Source organism: Pagrus pagrus (genome assembly GCF_965226575.1).
Source record: "Pagrus pagrus genome assembly, chromosome: 3".
NCBI classification, from domain to species: Eukaryota; Metazoa; Chordata; class Actinopteri; order Spariformes; family Sparidae; genus Pagrus; species Pagrus pagrus.
The window spans coordinates 2,364,824-2,380,952 of NC_140187.1; the positions used below are offsets into that span (position 1 = coordinate 2,364,824).

At 41.7% G+C, this 16,129-nt stretch overlaps 1 protein-coding gene across 5 annotated transcripts in view; it reads left to right on the forward strand.

Moving 5' to 3' along the window:
• Positions 1-16,129, forward strand: part of LOC311255343 (dedicator of cytokinesis protein 3-like) — a 190,590-nt gene that overhangs the window by 156,272 nt on the left and 18,189 nt on the right. For 2 of the 5 annotated variants that reach the window (XM_084349745.1, XM_084349746.1), the window contains exons 24-45: positions 225-417; positions 3,160-3,287; positions 3,739-3,885; positions 5,206-5,304; positions 7,540-7,634; positions 7,764-7,839; positions 8,560-8,660; positions 9,673-9,731; positions 9,921-10,069; positions 10,153-10,238; positions 10,723-10,749; positions 11,513-11,608; positions 12,355-12,415; positions 12,574-12,667; positions 12,751-12,899; positions 13,502-13,588; positions 13,742-13,846; positions 14,360-14,501; positions 14,709-14,875; positions 15,255-15,341; positions 15,672-15,851; positions 15,972-16,055. In XM_084349745.1, coding sequence (XP_084205871.1) covers positions 225-417; positions 3,160-3,287; positions 3,739-3,885; positions 5,206-5,304; positions 7,540-7,634; positions 7,764-7,839; positions 8,560-8,660; positions 9,673-9,731; positions 9,921-10,069; positions 10,153-10,238; positions 10,723-10,749; positions 11,513-11,608; positions 12,355-12,415; positions 12,574-12,667; positions 12,751-12,899; positions 13,502-13,588; positions 13,742-13,846; positions 14,360-14,501; positions 14,709-14,875; positions 15,255-15,341; positions 15,672-15,851; positions 15,972-16,055 — 2,412 coding nt within the window. The remainder of the gene's footprint in view (positions 1-224; positions 418-3,159; positions 3,288-3,738; positions 3,886-5,205; positions 5,305-7,539; positions 7,635-7,763; positions 7,840-8,559; positions 8,661-9,672; positions 9,732-9,920; positions 10,070-10,152; positions 10,239-10,722; positions 10,750-11,512; positions 11,609-12,354; positions 12,416-12,573; positions 12,668-12,750; positions 12,900-13,501; positions 13,589-13,741; positions 13,847-14,359; positions 14,502-14,708; positions 14,876-15,254; positions 15,342-15,671; positions 15,852-15,971; positions 16,056-16,129) is intronic. The other 3 variants (XM_084349747.1, XM_084349749.1, XM_084349748.1) reach the window with 2 other exon arrangements.

Consider the following 16,129-nt stretch of genomic DNA (forward strand, 5'->3'; position numbering starts at 1 on the left):
CTTGGTTTTGTTGCTCTGTGGTCACAGCTTTTCACCATGTTCCCTCTGACTCCTCTCTGCTCTCCTTATTACAGAATGAAGTCACTTTCTCTCCCTACAACACAGAAACTAGCATTAATAACCTCGTAACTCCTCTTTCTCTTTCTCTCACTAACATCCTTCTTCCTCCTGCCGTCCTCCTCCCACCTCGTCACTCACCCTCTCCCCTCCCTCGTCTCCCTCAGGCCGCTCTGTTGAACTCGTTCCCGGCGATCTTCGACGAGCTGCTGCAGATGTTCACGGTGCAGGAGGTGGCAGAGTTTGTGCGTGGCACTCTGGGCAGCATGCCGTCCACGGTGCACATCGGACAGTCCATGGACGTGGTCAAACTGCAGTCCATCGCCCGGACGGTGGACAGCAGGCTCTTCTCCTTCCCAGGTGAAACACAAACACATCTTAGCCTAGTTGACAGCTCCTGTGACAATGTACATTCATTGGGGAGGGGGGGGGGCTGTGCCCCTGTAAAGCTGCAGGCCTAGCAACACCCCTGGTCAGGATCATGTAACTACGCTGGCTGCATGAGATACGCCTCTTGTTTTTACATTTTACATCTGTTCATAACTTTTATTTATTTTTATTATTTTTTATTAATTTTACATGTAAATATTAGCATTTTAGCTCAATAGCTTCCAGGTCATGTGATCAATTGACTCAAAATCAGTGTGGGATCATGTAACTACACTGGCTGCATGAGATACACCTCTTGTTTTTACGTTTTACATCTGTTCATAATTTTTATTAATTTTTATTAATTTTTATAAGTAAATATTAGCATTTTAGCTCAATAGCTACCAGGTCATGTGATCAATTGACTCAAAATCATGTTGGGATCATGTAACTACGCTGGCTGCATGAGATACGCCTCTTGTTTTTACATTTTACATCTGTTCATAACTTTTATTTATTTTTATTATTTTTTATTAATTTTACATGTAAATATTAGCATTTTAGCTCAATAGCTTCCAGGTCATGTGATCAATTGACTCAAAATCATGTCAGGGTCATGTAACTACACTGGCTGCATGAGATACACCTCTTGTTTTTACGTTTTACATCTGTTCATAATTTTTATTAATTTTTATTATTTTTTATTAATTTTACATGTAAATATTAGCATTTTAGCTCAATAGCTTCCAGGTCATGTGATCAATTGACTCAAAATCATGTCAGGGTCATGTAACTACACTGGCTGCATGAGATACGCCTCTTGTTTTTACATTTTACATCTGTTCATAACTTTTATTTATTTTTATTATTTTTTATTAATTTTACATGTAAATATTAGCATTTTAGCTCAATAGCTTCCAGGTCATGTGATCAATTGACTCAAAATCATGTTTGGATCATGTAACTACACTGGCTGCATGAGATACACCTCTTGTTTTTACATTTTACATCTCTAAATATTTTTTATTAGTTTTTATTATTTTTTTATCATTTTTATATGTAAATATTATCATGTTAGCTCAATAACTTCCGGGCCTGTTGATCAATTAACTCAAAATCATGTCAGGATCATGTAACTACGCTGGCTGCATGAGGTACGCCTCTTGTTTTTACGTTTTACATCTATTCATAATTTTTATAATTTTTTATTAATTTTTATATGTAAATATTAGCATTTTTGCTCAATAGCTTCCAGGTCATGTGATCAATTGACTCAAAATCATGTTGGGATCATGTAACTACACTGGCTGCATGAGATACGCCTCTTGTTTTTACGTTTTACATCTGTTCATAATTTTTATTAATTTTTATTAATTTTTATAAGTAAATATTAGCATTTTAGCTCAATAGCTACCAGGTCATGTGATCAATTGACTCAAAATCATGTTGGGATCATGTAACTACGCTGGCTGCATGAGATACGCCTCTTGTTTTTACATTTTACATCTGTTCATAACTTTTATTTATTTTTATTATTTTTTATTAATTTTACATGTAAATATTAGCATTTTAGCTCAATAGCTTCCAGGTCATGTGATCAATTGACTCAAAATCATGTCAGGGTCATGTAACTACACTGGCTGCATGAGATACGCCTCTTGTTTTTACATTTTACATCTGTTCATAACTTTTATTTATTTTTATTATTTTTTATTAATTTTTATATGTAAATATTAGCATTTTAGCTCAATAGCTTCCAGGTCATGTGATCAATTGACTCAAAATCATGTTTGGATCATGTAACTACACTGGCTGCATGAGATACACCTCTTGTTTTTACATTTTACATCTCTAAATATTTTTTATTAGTTTTTATTATTTTTTTATCATTTTTATATGTAAATATTATCATGTTAGCTCAATAACTTCCGGGCCTGTTGATCAATTAACTCAAAATCATGTCAGGATCATGTAACTACGCTGGCTGCATGAGGTACGCCTCTTGTTTTTACGTTTTACATCTATTCATAATTTTTATAATTTTTTATTAATTTTTATATGTAAATATTAGCATTTTTGCTCAATAGCTTCCAGGTCATGTGATCAATTGACTCAAAATCATGTTGGGATCATGTAACTACGCTGGCTGCATGAGATACGCCTCTTGTTTTTACGTTTTACATCTCTAAATATTTTTTATAAATTTTTATTATTTTTTATTAATTTTTATTATTTTTTATTATTTTTTATTAATTTTTATATGTAAATATTAGCATTTTAGCTCAATAGCTTCCAGGTCATGTGATCAATTGACTCAAAATCATGTCAGGATCAGCCAGACACTGTTTACCGGGGCACGTGCCCGGTAAACATGCGCTGTGCCCTCCTGTAAAATTCCAGATGAAATTTCATGAATGAGTCTATTTTTCATCACTGACAGTTTATGATCACAGAACAATGCCCCTGTAAAGCTGCAGGCCTAGCAACGCCCCTGACTTGTACTCGATTATTTCCATTTTCTGCTACTTACATCTTTAGTTACTAGTTACTTTTCTGAGCCAAATTTTATTAACAATGTACTTAAGTACAGTACTCGAGTACTTATTTTTTCTTAAACAATTAACACCTTTTTAGCCACAGAGCTCATGTTCTAGTTTAATTATGGAAATACGTGTGTGCGTTTGTGCGTGCGTGTGTGTGTGTGTGTGTGTGTGTGTGTGTGTGTGTGTCCAGAGTCTCGGAGGATCCTGCTTCCTGTGGTCCTGCATCACATCCATCTTCACCTGAGGCAGCAGAAGGAGCTGCTCATCTGCTCGGGAATACTCAGCTCCATATTCTCTATAATCAAGACCAGCTCACTGGTAACACACACACACGCACGCGCGCACACACACACACACACACACACACACACACACACACACACACAGAAAGTGGACCCATGAACCTACAGTGCCCCCTAGAGGCTGCAGTGCTCATTACACCCCATAATGTGAAAGTGTCTCTGAAACGATGAATCGACTAAAAGGAAATTAATCACCAGCTATATTTTTAATCAATAAATCATTTCAGGCATTTATCTAGAAAATAGGCAAACATTGTCAGGTCTCAGCTTCTTTTATTAGTCATTTATCTTTGAATTCACTTTATATTCTGAGGTTATTTGTCTTTTTGCCTCAATTTGTTAAGAATTGTACAATCTGACAAAGTGATGTTACTTTAAAAATCTCACAATAATCCTCTGAGGACCGTGACCATTTTTATTTCTCGTCACTCCTCCCCCCTGACGCCGTCTCCCCTCTCTCCCTCCAGGACACGTCGGTGCAGGAGGAGGTGGAGATGATGGTGGAGTCCCTGTTGGACGTCCTCCTGCAGACCCTGCTGTCAATCATGAGCAAGAGCCAATCGCAGGAGGCGGTAAGGGGTCAACGCTGTCCGCAGTGCACCGCGGAGATCACTGTTAGTAACTAACAATACGACTACTTCAACTTCACCCCCGCCACCTTCATCCATCCTGCATCCATCCACCTCTGCATCCATCCACCTCTGCGTCCGCCCCAGGGCTGGGCAGTATTTTAATATTATTCTTTAATGTTACTTCATATGATCGTGACACTGAGTGACTCATGTTCTCACGCCGACGGTCACATTTACCTAAATCTGCAACGATGTGAGAGTTTAAATAAGAAAAACACACAAACAGTAGAAAACTAGTAGATTTATAAATGCTTCAGTCAACATAGGAAGCTTCTCAAAGTTAAAGGGACAGTTCACCCCAAAATCAAAACTACATGTTTTTCCTTTTACCTGTAGTTCTGTTTATCTGCTTCTCAGGTAAGAAGATATAAATGGTGATGAACTGTCCTTTTAAAGGTGTGATGATAACCATTTGGTGCATATTGCCCTGCCCTCATCCATCCTGTCACTGACCCATCTCCTCTCATCTTATGTTTGCCCTCTAATAAAACACCTCTCAGTCTTCATCCTCCTCCTCCTCCTCTCCCTCTGCATGTTCGCACGGGTCATTAAATCTTCTTCTCTTGAATGCATTCAGTTTTTTTTATGTTGAGTTATGGAGAATAACAGTTTGTATCTTAGTTAATTCACTATCCATTAATTATCAGTAAATGTGTATCACACCGCTTGTGTGATATCTGAGTCAGCTGTCGTTGTGTCTCTCGGTACAGGCAGACGTTTCATATGCAAATTTCATATCTGTCGACCATTTTCATTTACATTTCATCTGTGGCTCGATCTCAGTCCAGCCCCACTCGCTCTGTCCGTCACAGCTCGCTCAGAGGACTCCACTTAGTATTGGCTTTATCAAGAGTGTTTTATTGTTCAGGTCGTGTGGAGAGGAAGTGGAAAAGTCTTCACTGGCGTTGACTTCACTTCCTCCACTGCCACTAAACAGAAGCTCGAGTGCCGGATATCAAAGCAAAGATCATGAATTTAAGCTCCATTTTACGACTTCACAAACATTTTTTAGTTACGCTCGTCTAAATTTAAAGCTACATTTTCTTGCAGTAAAAACAGTTTGAGGCTGAAGTAGACCGAGTCTCTTGATGACCGTTCAACGGTACATAAAATAGAGCAGGCTGATGTAACAGCTGATCGAGCGAGCTGTCGGTGGATGATGGTTCATCTTACACTCTGCAGTGAAAGCAGCTGGTCGGGTTTGAGAAAGAGCCTCCTGTCATCATCTCTGATTGTTCACTAACTGCTAACTGCTTCCATGTGATTGGCTCACATGCCCATCCCCTGCTTTCCTATTGGCAGGGAGAGTACGTGTCCTGCCTCCTGTCCCTCCTCCGCCAGATGACGGATATTCACTTCCAACACCTGATGGAGAACTTCCAGAGCAAAGAGGAGCTCAAGGTACAGCAGCCTGATGTCAACACAGTATAATATATATATATATATATATATATATATATCACATCACTGCATCATGACAGCCAGGCTGAGGGTCAATCCACCGCTGCCTTTGTGTCCGACAAACATTATAAAAATATTGTGTTAAAACATTTTGAGATTTTCCAAAACATGTCCACGTTTATAGACGCTGAGAGAAAATGTCTAAAACTCACATTCATTTTTCTCTTCTGGACATTTATGCAGTTGTGTTCATATTTAATTAAAAAGCTTAATTTCCATATTTAAACATAAAATATCAGAAAACTTGAAATGAAAAAAATAATTTAGTCTTAATTGAAGTGATCAGCTGCAGAAGTTTCACAGTGATATTTATCAGATGAAATAAATAATTTTACAGTTTATATCTTTTAGAGGCTGTTTTCTCAAAATGTGTTTTTGTCAGACTTTGAGCAGAAATCTCCACATCAGCTCCTCACAGACACACAAACTTCCAGTTTTTCATGGCAGAAACTGATTTTTTTATGGCAGTTGTTATTTTCTGATTTATGGAGTGATGAAGCGAGATTGCCTCGTTAAAAACCTTTGAGTCCAATAAATCAACAAAATGAAACTAGAATTTTGAACCTTGTTTCCTCCGATGTTCAGACATCTGTTCTGGTAACTGATGCAAATTAGTGCATTTTTAAACCTATAATGCATCATTTGCATATTTACTCTTAAACTTGTAACTCAGAAAGTGACAAAAGAAATGAATAAATTAATGTGTTTATGTAAGTGATGATCTCAAGCTTCATCTCAAGTTTAAGCTTTTATCATGTTCACCTGTAGAGTCTCACCTGAGGAATCAGATTACGTTTTCTGGCATTAAACTGACGCTACTCAAAATCAGTGAAGGACACGGAGATATTTTAGTGTTTCATGATTGTTTATTCTGTGACGTACAGTATCTGAATTTTAATGTTGTGGGGTTTTTTAGTCTTTAGTCTTAGTTGAGTTACAAAAATAATGTAACTCAATCAATTAAATTAAATTAAATTAATAAAATGTAATAATGTAGTGGAGTAAAAAGTAAAATATTTCCCTGCAAAATGTAGTGGACATATATATGTGTAAGTGTGTGTGTGTGTGTGTGTGTGTGTGTGTGTGTGTGTGTGTGTTTGTGTGCGTGTGTGTGTGTGTGTATGAAGGTATATCGATGTCAAAACAACTAGAGAGATGCGCAGCAACGTGTGTGTGCATGCATGATAACTTTGTTATGCGTGCGTGCGTGCGTGTGTGCGTTGTTACGTGCAGATTGTATGTCACGCGTACAAGAAGCTGCGTCTGTTGGGGCCCCAAGCAAAAATTTCCATAACATAATAAGTTTGCTTATTTACTTTCTTCTACCCTAATAGCGAATTAATACTATTAATTTGTATTAATTAATACTATTAATTTGCTAGCTCTAATATTTTAATAGAGTGCTGCTTCTTCCTGTCAAGGAGGACAGCAACAACGTTAGGTGACACTTTTTTTTCTTTCTTTTTTTTGTAACTTGTTGCTGACCATAACGCGTCCATGGCAGTGGCCGGGCAGAGCCGCACTCGAGTCGGTCACGGCCAATGGAGTGCGGGTCCAGCTCAGCCTGCAAACTAACCGAATGTGAATTAATTCACAGAACAATGTTGCCGGTTTTAATTTTAAAGGGATCAGCCAGCGGCGGCTTCGCGCATGCGTGACTCGCAGTCTGGACGCGAGGGGTGAACTTCTCCTGCTCTGACTGCAGCCGGGAGGGGCCGCTGCAGTTCCCAATCTTGACCGTGCCAAAGCACCCGCAGACGGACCAGTCCTCAGAGGACACCCACAGACAGAGGACTGGTCCGTCTGTGGGTGCTTTGGCACGGTCCCCACAGCACCCGCTGCTCGTTGAACGATACGTGCCTTCACGTCAGAGTCTCCGCAAGACATAGTTTGCGCACGTCATTTCCGCCTACGTGTGAGCGCGTGACAAAAATGTTCAATTATCTTCATGCGAGCGTTAATGCGTGCGTTCGCAAAAAACGCGTGAACGTGCGTGTGAACGGGGGACCATAAGTCACCCCGTTAAATGTGTGTGTGTGTGTGTGTGTGTGTGTGTGTTTTCCATACTACTTACAGAAAAGCTCCTAATTATGATGTTTTGAAGCTTGTTTGAGAAACTGACACTAACTCCTCCTCTTTCATCATCATCATCATCATCATCGTTTCTCCCTTCAGGAGTTCTTGCTGAAGATTCTGTGCGTGTTCAGAAACCTGATGAAGCTCAGTATTTTCCCCCGCGACTGGAACATCATGAGGCTGCTGACCAGCAAGTAAGACACAAAATAATCTGTGAGACGGTTCAGACGCACGTCTGTCAACTGTTTACATCTGAAACTGACTGAAACTGATTAAATGACACACAACTGTGTGTGTGTGTGTGTGTGTGTGTGTGTGTGCAGCATCATCCTGACCACAGCTCAGTACCTGTCGCCTGCGCTGCACAAGAACTTCACAGAGGCCGACTTTGACTTTAAGGTAAGTGGCAGACCGCACCTGGGGGTTGTCATGGTAACATGGTAATCAAACAGTCTGTCATCACTCTGACCCACATAACACTGAACAGATAACAGTAGATTCACTGCGACCGAGCTGCAGTCGGAGGAGGCTGCAGGCGGCACCAGGAGGAGCAGGAACTGTCGACTTCCTCAATGAGTGAAGCAGCAGAGTGTGTAAGAGTGGAGATGAGAGTTTCCTCAGGGGCTCGAGGCTGTTTGTTTTGTCACCAGAGAAATCGTGAGTCATCATGAGTCAGAGGAGCTTTAGTGTTTTGTTTAACATTAACTTTCAGATGGTCAGAAACTGAATAATAGAAGCTGTATGCAGAAAGGAAAGTTTTACTAAAGCACGGGCTTAAATATGTTGCATTAGTTTAAATGATTCTTTACTTTATGGTTCTACACTGTAGCTACTGTAATTTCTACTTATAACACACATCAGCAGACCATTATTCTTTATAGATGAGAGATGTTTTGCTTCTTATCTCCTGAATGTCACACAATGAATCATAAATGACTTAATTCATTAGCTCAGAGATGTTCCAGCTAAATATCTGTGAGTGAGTCTCTGATCAGACAAAGCCTGATGTCCAAACATGTTCTCCCCTGACGGCACATTTATGGACTCCTAACAAACACTGAATATCTCCGTAATGTTTGTGTTTGTTTGTTTGTTTGTTTGTTTGTTTGTTTGTTGCAGGTGTGGAACTCGTACTTCAGCCTGGCGGTGCTGTACATCAACCAGCCCAGTTTACAGTTGGAAAACCTGAGTCCTGCGAAGAGGAAGAAGGTCTTAGACAAGTGAGGAGACACACACACAAACAAACATTCAGGAAGAGCTGAACACACAGTGTCTGACGATCCAGCGCACAAACAGCCATTAGACACACACAACAACACAAACACAAACGTGGCTGCCAGCGTCCGTCCCCTGACTGTCGTCCTCAGACTCGTGTGTCATGTGCAGCTAAAACGCTGAGAGTCAGAAGTTGAAAGAACCCGTTTTCCTCTTTGAAGTGAAGCGACGCTGCAAACTCGGCGACCTACTTTATGAATCCTGCAGGAGCACTTCTTTACTCCAGGAAAGCTCATCTCCCTCTCTGTGAGGCTTTTTCCACCGAATATTCCCAGGAACGAGGGGACCCCAGACACCGAACTCGGTCAACTTCCTCAGGCGCAAAGTTCCTCCTGCTCCTGTTGAGTGAAGAACCGCGAAAATTAGGCAAATCACAGCCCGAGACGATTGAGACGTGTGAGACGACGCAGCAGAGTTCGTGGGGCTGTGATGTTTGAATGGATGCAGGAAAGAAATCGTGCAGAGGTGGAAAGAAAAACATCAAGACGAGACGCGTGTCTCCAGAGGTGTGACAGTCTGCGCGAGGACACGGCGTGTTTCTGCTGATGTTTCTGCTTTAGTTTGTCAACTCGAAAACAACAAGGAAACAAGATTCACTTTCAGTTCAGTGTTTGTCTTTGTGTCGCTCACGGACGCTGCGGCTGAAGTCATCACTTCAGTTTAACTCTGTTGGTCACATTTTATCTTTATCTAAAAACCTGCAGCGTCTGCGATCTGGATGTTTCTCTTAGCTGTGTTGCAATTTTAATAATATTTAGATTATTTAGATGAATTGTTCAGCTGTAAATGAGAGTTTTCAGGGCAGAACATTACAAATACAGACGTGATGGTCAAAAGAAAGAAAATGTTTAATGTTAATGTTAAATTGAATTGTGGTTTTAAAGACTCTTGACCCTCCGGCTCCACAGTGAGCGACTGCACTGTGACATGATGAGCATCACCTCTTTGTGTCTGCAGGTACGGTGACATGAGAGTGATGATGACCTACGAGCTGTTCAGTATGTGGCAAAACCTCGGTAAGATTTCCTCTACACTTCTCTAATATCTCCTGCTCCACGCTGCAGTCCAGCTGCAGCTACAAGCCGATTGCAAACCGCCAATAAAACCCAGAGAAGAGTTTAATTCAGTTAGTCTGCAGACTGAAGTGTGACTGATTTATCGGCTGATTGACCGAAGACGATTTGACTCGTGTCTGCTGGTTGTAGGTGAGAATAAGATCCATTTCATCCCCGGTATGATCGGCCCGTTCCTGGGAGTGACGCTGGTCCCTCAGGTGGAGGTACGAAACATCATGATCCCCATCTTCCACGACATGATGGACTGGGAGCAACGCAAGAACGGAAACTTCAAACAGGTCAGACGATCGACTTCAGAGCAGCAACAGCACCTCGAACAGAGGAGGCCGGTCCGATCATTCATCTGTGTTTGTGTGTTCAGGTGGAGGCTGAGCTCATTGACAAGCTGGACAGTTTGGTTTCTGAAGGGAAAGGAGACGAGAACTACAGAGAGCTCTTCAGTCTGCTGTAAGGAACGTGTTTCTCCCTCTGTCCCTCTGTTTTTAAACCTCTGTCCATCCTGTCCCGTCGTCCTCTCTCTGTTTGTGAACCTCTGTCCATCCTGTCCCGTCGTCCTCTCTCTGTTTTTAAACCTCTGTCCATCCTGTCCCGTCGTCCTCTCTCTGTTTTTGAACCTCTGTCCATCCTGTCCCGTCGTCCTCTCTCTGTTTTTAAACCTCTGTCCATCCTGTCCCGTCGTCCTCTCTCTGTTTTCAAACCTCTGTCCATCCTGTCTCGTCGTCCTCTCTCTGTTTTCAAACCTCTGTCCATCCTGTCCCGTCGTCCTCTCTCTGTTTTTAAACCTCTGTCCATCCTGTCCCGTCGTCCTCTCTCTGTTTTCAAACCTCTGTCCATCCTGTCCCGTCGTCCTCTCTCTGACAGGATTAACCCTCAGTTCTTCTGCTCTAACGCTGCTGTTGTGTGCTTGCTTTGCTCTGTGCTGCGGGACTAGAACCCAGCTGTTCGGGCCCTACCCCAGGTATGACATCACCTACACACAGGGAAACATGTGACGCTGGTATTTGTCTTCAGATAATCATTGAATTATTCTCTGTCAGCGTGATGGTGGAGCGAGTATCTCGTCTTATCTGCAAGAGCTGCAACAAACCACACGAGTCGTCTGTGACGGCTTCTGAAACGTGTTGAGTTCGATTGTCAAAGAATGAATTGATGATTTCTCTTCAGACTGTTTTATCTCACAATCACTTCATGCAATGTTTTTTACTCTGTCTCAGAAAATATCTGCACAATATCTCCTCATACAAGTCTGTTAACAAGCTTTGTTAACAAGTCGAGTGAGTACTCTGCTGAAACGGGTATCTGGTACAGATCGTGTACTTTTTGCAAGAACAGTACCATCGATTAAAACACGTTCATACCCGTCCTCATGATGACTGAAGGTTTCCCACTCAAGTCTTTAAAAACTTGTTCTGAAATCACAAACTTTGATCTGAAGATGAATTCTGAGGCTTTTCTGTAAATAATTCTCCCGACTCGTAAGATGCAGAAGATGTCGGCGTACACGCTGATACCTTCTTTCTTTTTTCTCTTTGAACTTTCTGAAAGTGAAAACCAGTTTCCTGCTCTCGGTCGAGGCTCCAGGAGCCCAAGAATTTCTCGCCTGTTTTTTTTGTCTGTTGTTTGCGAGGTTGTTGCGTTCGCTGAGGCTGTAAACAACGTTATATTCTCGTCACGTTGTAAACTCGGTGCGGCGTCTGATTTGTGTCTCATCTTTGTTGAAGCCTGTTGGAGAAGATCGAGCAGGAGACGTGGAGAGAGACGGGGATCTCCTTCGTTACCTCCGTCACTCGGCTGATGGAGCGACTGCTGGACTACCGGTAACACACAAACACGCCGACACACACACGCACACACACACACACACACCATATACTGTATATGTTCTTTAGTGTTTGTATGAAAATTTTAAGGAACTTTACTTATTTATTTTTCATTTTATGCTACTTTATACTTCCACTCAACTTTTGAGTCAACTTTTTTACTCGACTGAATTTCTTTGATCAGATTAAAAAATTTCAAAAAACTAATTTCAATAATCAGAAAAATGATAAATATTAGATCTGATAATCATCAGTTGATCCATAATATACAGTATATAAATACATGTAAATATATGTATGATTTACTTTTGCTTGTACTTTTGATTCCATGTAATATCAGATACTTTTACTGTATTCATATTGCTGACTTTCACTTTGAAGTAATATTTGAACACGATATCTTTTCTCAGGTATGATGTGTACTTTATTAAACGACATAAGTGGTTGTAACATCCTCTTCAGTAACAGTACATTATAAAACAGTCTGACTTGTCCTTGTTGACCTTGTTTTGTTTACATGAAACAACCAGAGCTCCCATGAGGCTTTGACAGAGTAACAATGATACGAGTCCGAGGTTGAGCTGTTAATAAACAATAATCATGTTGTTAAAATAAAGACCATCACAGACTGAACATATGGACAGAAAACCTGAGAGCAGGTTTCAGTGTTTCAGAGTTACAGAGGACTTTTATCTTAATGTTGTTGTTTATTAACCTGCTCTGTTCTGTTGTTCTGTCTTCAGGGACTGTATGAAAGGAGACGAGACGGAGAACAAGAAGATCGGCTGCACCGTTAATCTCCTGGTAAGATTTGTGTCGTGCTGATACTTCAGTCGCCAGCCGGCTGATTTTACCAGCAGACTCTTCATCAGTTACAGTTTATTTTAACAGTTACAAACACTTTAGTTTGGATCAGAACTGCAACGTGTTGAAGTTTGTGTTTGTGTTTTGTATCTTCTCAGAATTTCTACAAGTCAGAGATCAATAAGGAGGAGATGTACATCCGCTACATCCACAAACTGTGTGATATGCACCTGCAGGCGGAGAACTACACAGGTACAGCACAGACACACACACACACACACACACACACACACACTCAGTTTGTCAGGTGTGTGACGGGGCTGTCGTGTCCACAGAGGCTGCGTTCACTCTGCTGCTGTACTGGGAGCTGCTGCACTGGGACGAGCGGCCTCTGAAGGAGTTTCTTCATTATCCGGCTCAGACCGAGTGGCACCGCAAAGAGGGGCTCTGCCGCAAAGTCATCCACTACTTCAACAAGGGGAAGGTAGGAAGGTGCTGCCAGCACAGCTACACACAGACAGCAGTGCTACAGACGCACAACACCAGTCCAGTGAAGATATTCACTGTGTTGTGGAGTCGGTGACGACGGGCAGGAAGAGAAGCTGCGTTTGTATTGAAATCCTACTTTTCTTTTCTTTTCAAGATTTTCCTTTACAACATTAATATAAAATAAGACGAGGACTAAGATCCAATAAAAAGAGGCGTGTCTCATTGAACCCGTACAGGAAAACACTTTTGAATCAAAGGGTCACGTTATCTGGAAGCTACTGAAAAATAACTGCTGACTGTACATATCGACAAAAATGATGACCTGTCATTACAATATTAATATGAAATACGACGGGGATAAGAATATGAAGAAAGAGGCGGGTCTCATTGAACCGGTACAGGAAGACACCTCGGCACTAATTTTGAATCAATGCTTTATTGAATTTTTGATGACACCACTGAAACATTCTGATTACTGCACAAACACAACATCACTATTGGTTTCTATTGGCTGCTGGAAACATTCCTGTTAATTTTGTGTGTGTGTGTGTGTGTGTGTGTGTGTGTGTGTGTGTGTGTGTGTGTGTGTGTGTCCAGTGTTGGGAGTTCGGTATCCCTCTGTGCAGGGAGCTGGCCTTCCAGTATGAATCTCTGTACGACTACCAGAGTCTCAGCTGGATACGGGTGAGCACCGATCACGTCTCTTCTGTCTGCACATGTATCGATTGAAATATGAATGATGTCCTCCGCTGTCATCGGGAACATGAATATTAGAAGGCGGTGTGAATGTGAGCTCATCATCCTCATCATCATCTTCCTTCTCCGATGTGTCTGTAGAAAATGGAGGCAGCGTATTATGACAACATTATGGAGCAGCAGCGTCTGGAGCCAGAGTTCTTCAGAGTCGGGTTCTACGGCAGGAAGTTCCCCTTCTTCCTCAGAGTGAGTTTAACCGCTATACTTTGATTTGTTGTCGAATATTAGCTTCTTTTAAATTCTTAAAAATTCACATATACCGCCTGAAGGTTTCTCTCTAACGTTATCTGTCATTAAACAGATATTAGTCTTATAGATGGCTGACTTCTGTAGCTTGTTAGCTGCTGTACTGCATATAAAATATGATCTATGGTTTTATATGAGATTCGAGTTAAAGGAACAGTTCACCCAAAGAATGTAAATCCAGTCATCATCTCATGCCTCCATGCTGATGGAAAGTCAGGTGAAGTTTCGAACGCTGCAACTCTGTTTTACTGTGAAGATCCAAAAATGTTTTGTGGACTACGTGACTTTATATCACCAGGAGGAGATGATGACTGGATTTACATTTTTGGGTGACGTGTTCCTTTAAACATTGTTTCCTTGAGGTAAACTTCTTGATGATTTCCTCACAAATATTCTGACTAAAAACATTAAACATGACCTCAATAAACACTCTGTTCTGATTATTCACGCCAGAACAAAGAGTTTGTTTGTCGCGGACACGACTACGAAAGGCTAGAGGCCTTCCAGCAAAGGATGCTGGGAGAATTCCCACAAGCCATCGCGATGCAGCACCCCAATCAGCCAGATGAGGCCATCCTGCAGTGTGATGCTCAGTGTATCCTTCAGCAAAACAGAGAATCTGTGTGTGTGTGTGTTCAGATGATTTATTTCAATATTAATGCATCACTCACGTCTTAAGGTTGTAACATCTCCTGCAGAGACCAAACTGATTTTAGGGTCATGAAGTGTCAGTTCATGGTTACCACAGTCAGAGTTTACACACTCCATATGTCCGGTTATTTCTCTGACGTCCTCGGCTCAGACCTCCAGATCTACGCAGTGACACCGGTGCCGGACAGCGTCACCGTCCTCCAGATGGACAGAGTCCCTGATCGCATCAAGAGCTTCTACCGTGTCAACAACGTCCGCCGCTTCCGTTACGACCGACCCTTCCACAAAGGACCAAAAGACCGAGACAATGAGTTCAAGGTGAGCAAAATGAATTTCAGACACTTCATCAGAGCTGGTTTAAAGATTTCTTTCTTCACATGCTGTTTTTTAAAAGCAGTTTGCCTCTCTGTCTGTCAAGAAAAGGATGTCAGACAGGATATTTATCAGCCAAACAGGTCAAATAATCAGCCCAACACATTTATATTCACAAACTTTATATACACTTCTTTAAAAGTGAAGAAGTCGGACTGCAACAGAAGAAAAATAGACAAAGTTGAACCAGTTAAAATGCTTCATGACTTCACTTTATCACTTTAAACACATTCTGAGTTTTTGAATTGAAGCGCTCTGACAGATCTCAGTGCGTCTCATGTTGAGATGACGTTTGTCTCACAGCTCGTTGTTTTGTGTGTCTCAGAGTCTTTGGATCGAGAGGACGACGCTGATCCTCACTCACCCTCTGCCGGGGATCTCACGCTGGTTTGAGGTGGACAAGAGAGAGCTGGTGAGTCAGAGAAGAAGGAGTCTTATATTTAATGACAGATCAGCTTTAATAATAAACGTGACGGTGAGATGTTCACTGCTCTCTAACCTCAATCTGTAGGACTTTTAAAACTTCTGTCCTGCACACTCGGTTTCTTGTGGACCTTTCCTTGGAGACAAGCTGCAGTTTACAGGACGTGATGCGTTTCATGTTCCTGCAGCTGCAAACAGTTAGCATGATGGGATTTCATGACTGAGCAGACCACCTACAGATAATCCATCAGCAGGAAATCTCTCATTGTGTCGATGTATTTCTCACTTTGACTCCCTCGTCGACCTCCCTCCCCCTCAGGTGGAGGTGAGTCCGTTAGAAAACGCCATCTCTGTGGTGGAGAATAAGAACCAGGAGCTGCGAACTCTGATCAGCCAGTACCAACACAAGCAGCTGCACGGCAACATCAACCTGCTCAGCATGACGCTGAACGGAGTCATCGACGCTGCCGTCAACGGAGGCATCGCCAGATACCAAGAGGTCGGACTAAAAGAGCTCTATAAACACCTGTAGTTCAGACAGACAGACCTGTGATAGCAGGAGACTTTTAAATGTTTCTTTGTTTTATTCATGATTATATTAATCTTTCTATGTCTCTAGGCGTTCTTTGATAAAGAGTACATCACCAGCCACCCTGAAGACACAGAGAAGATCACACAGCTCAAAGATCTGATGCAGGAGCAGGTGAGGCATCATTTAACCTCAGTGTTCGCTCAACATCCTGAACTATACATGAACTAGAGGCCCTACAGGTGCTG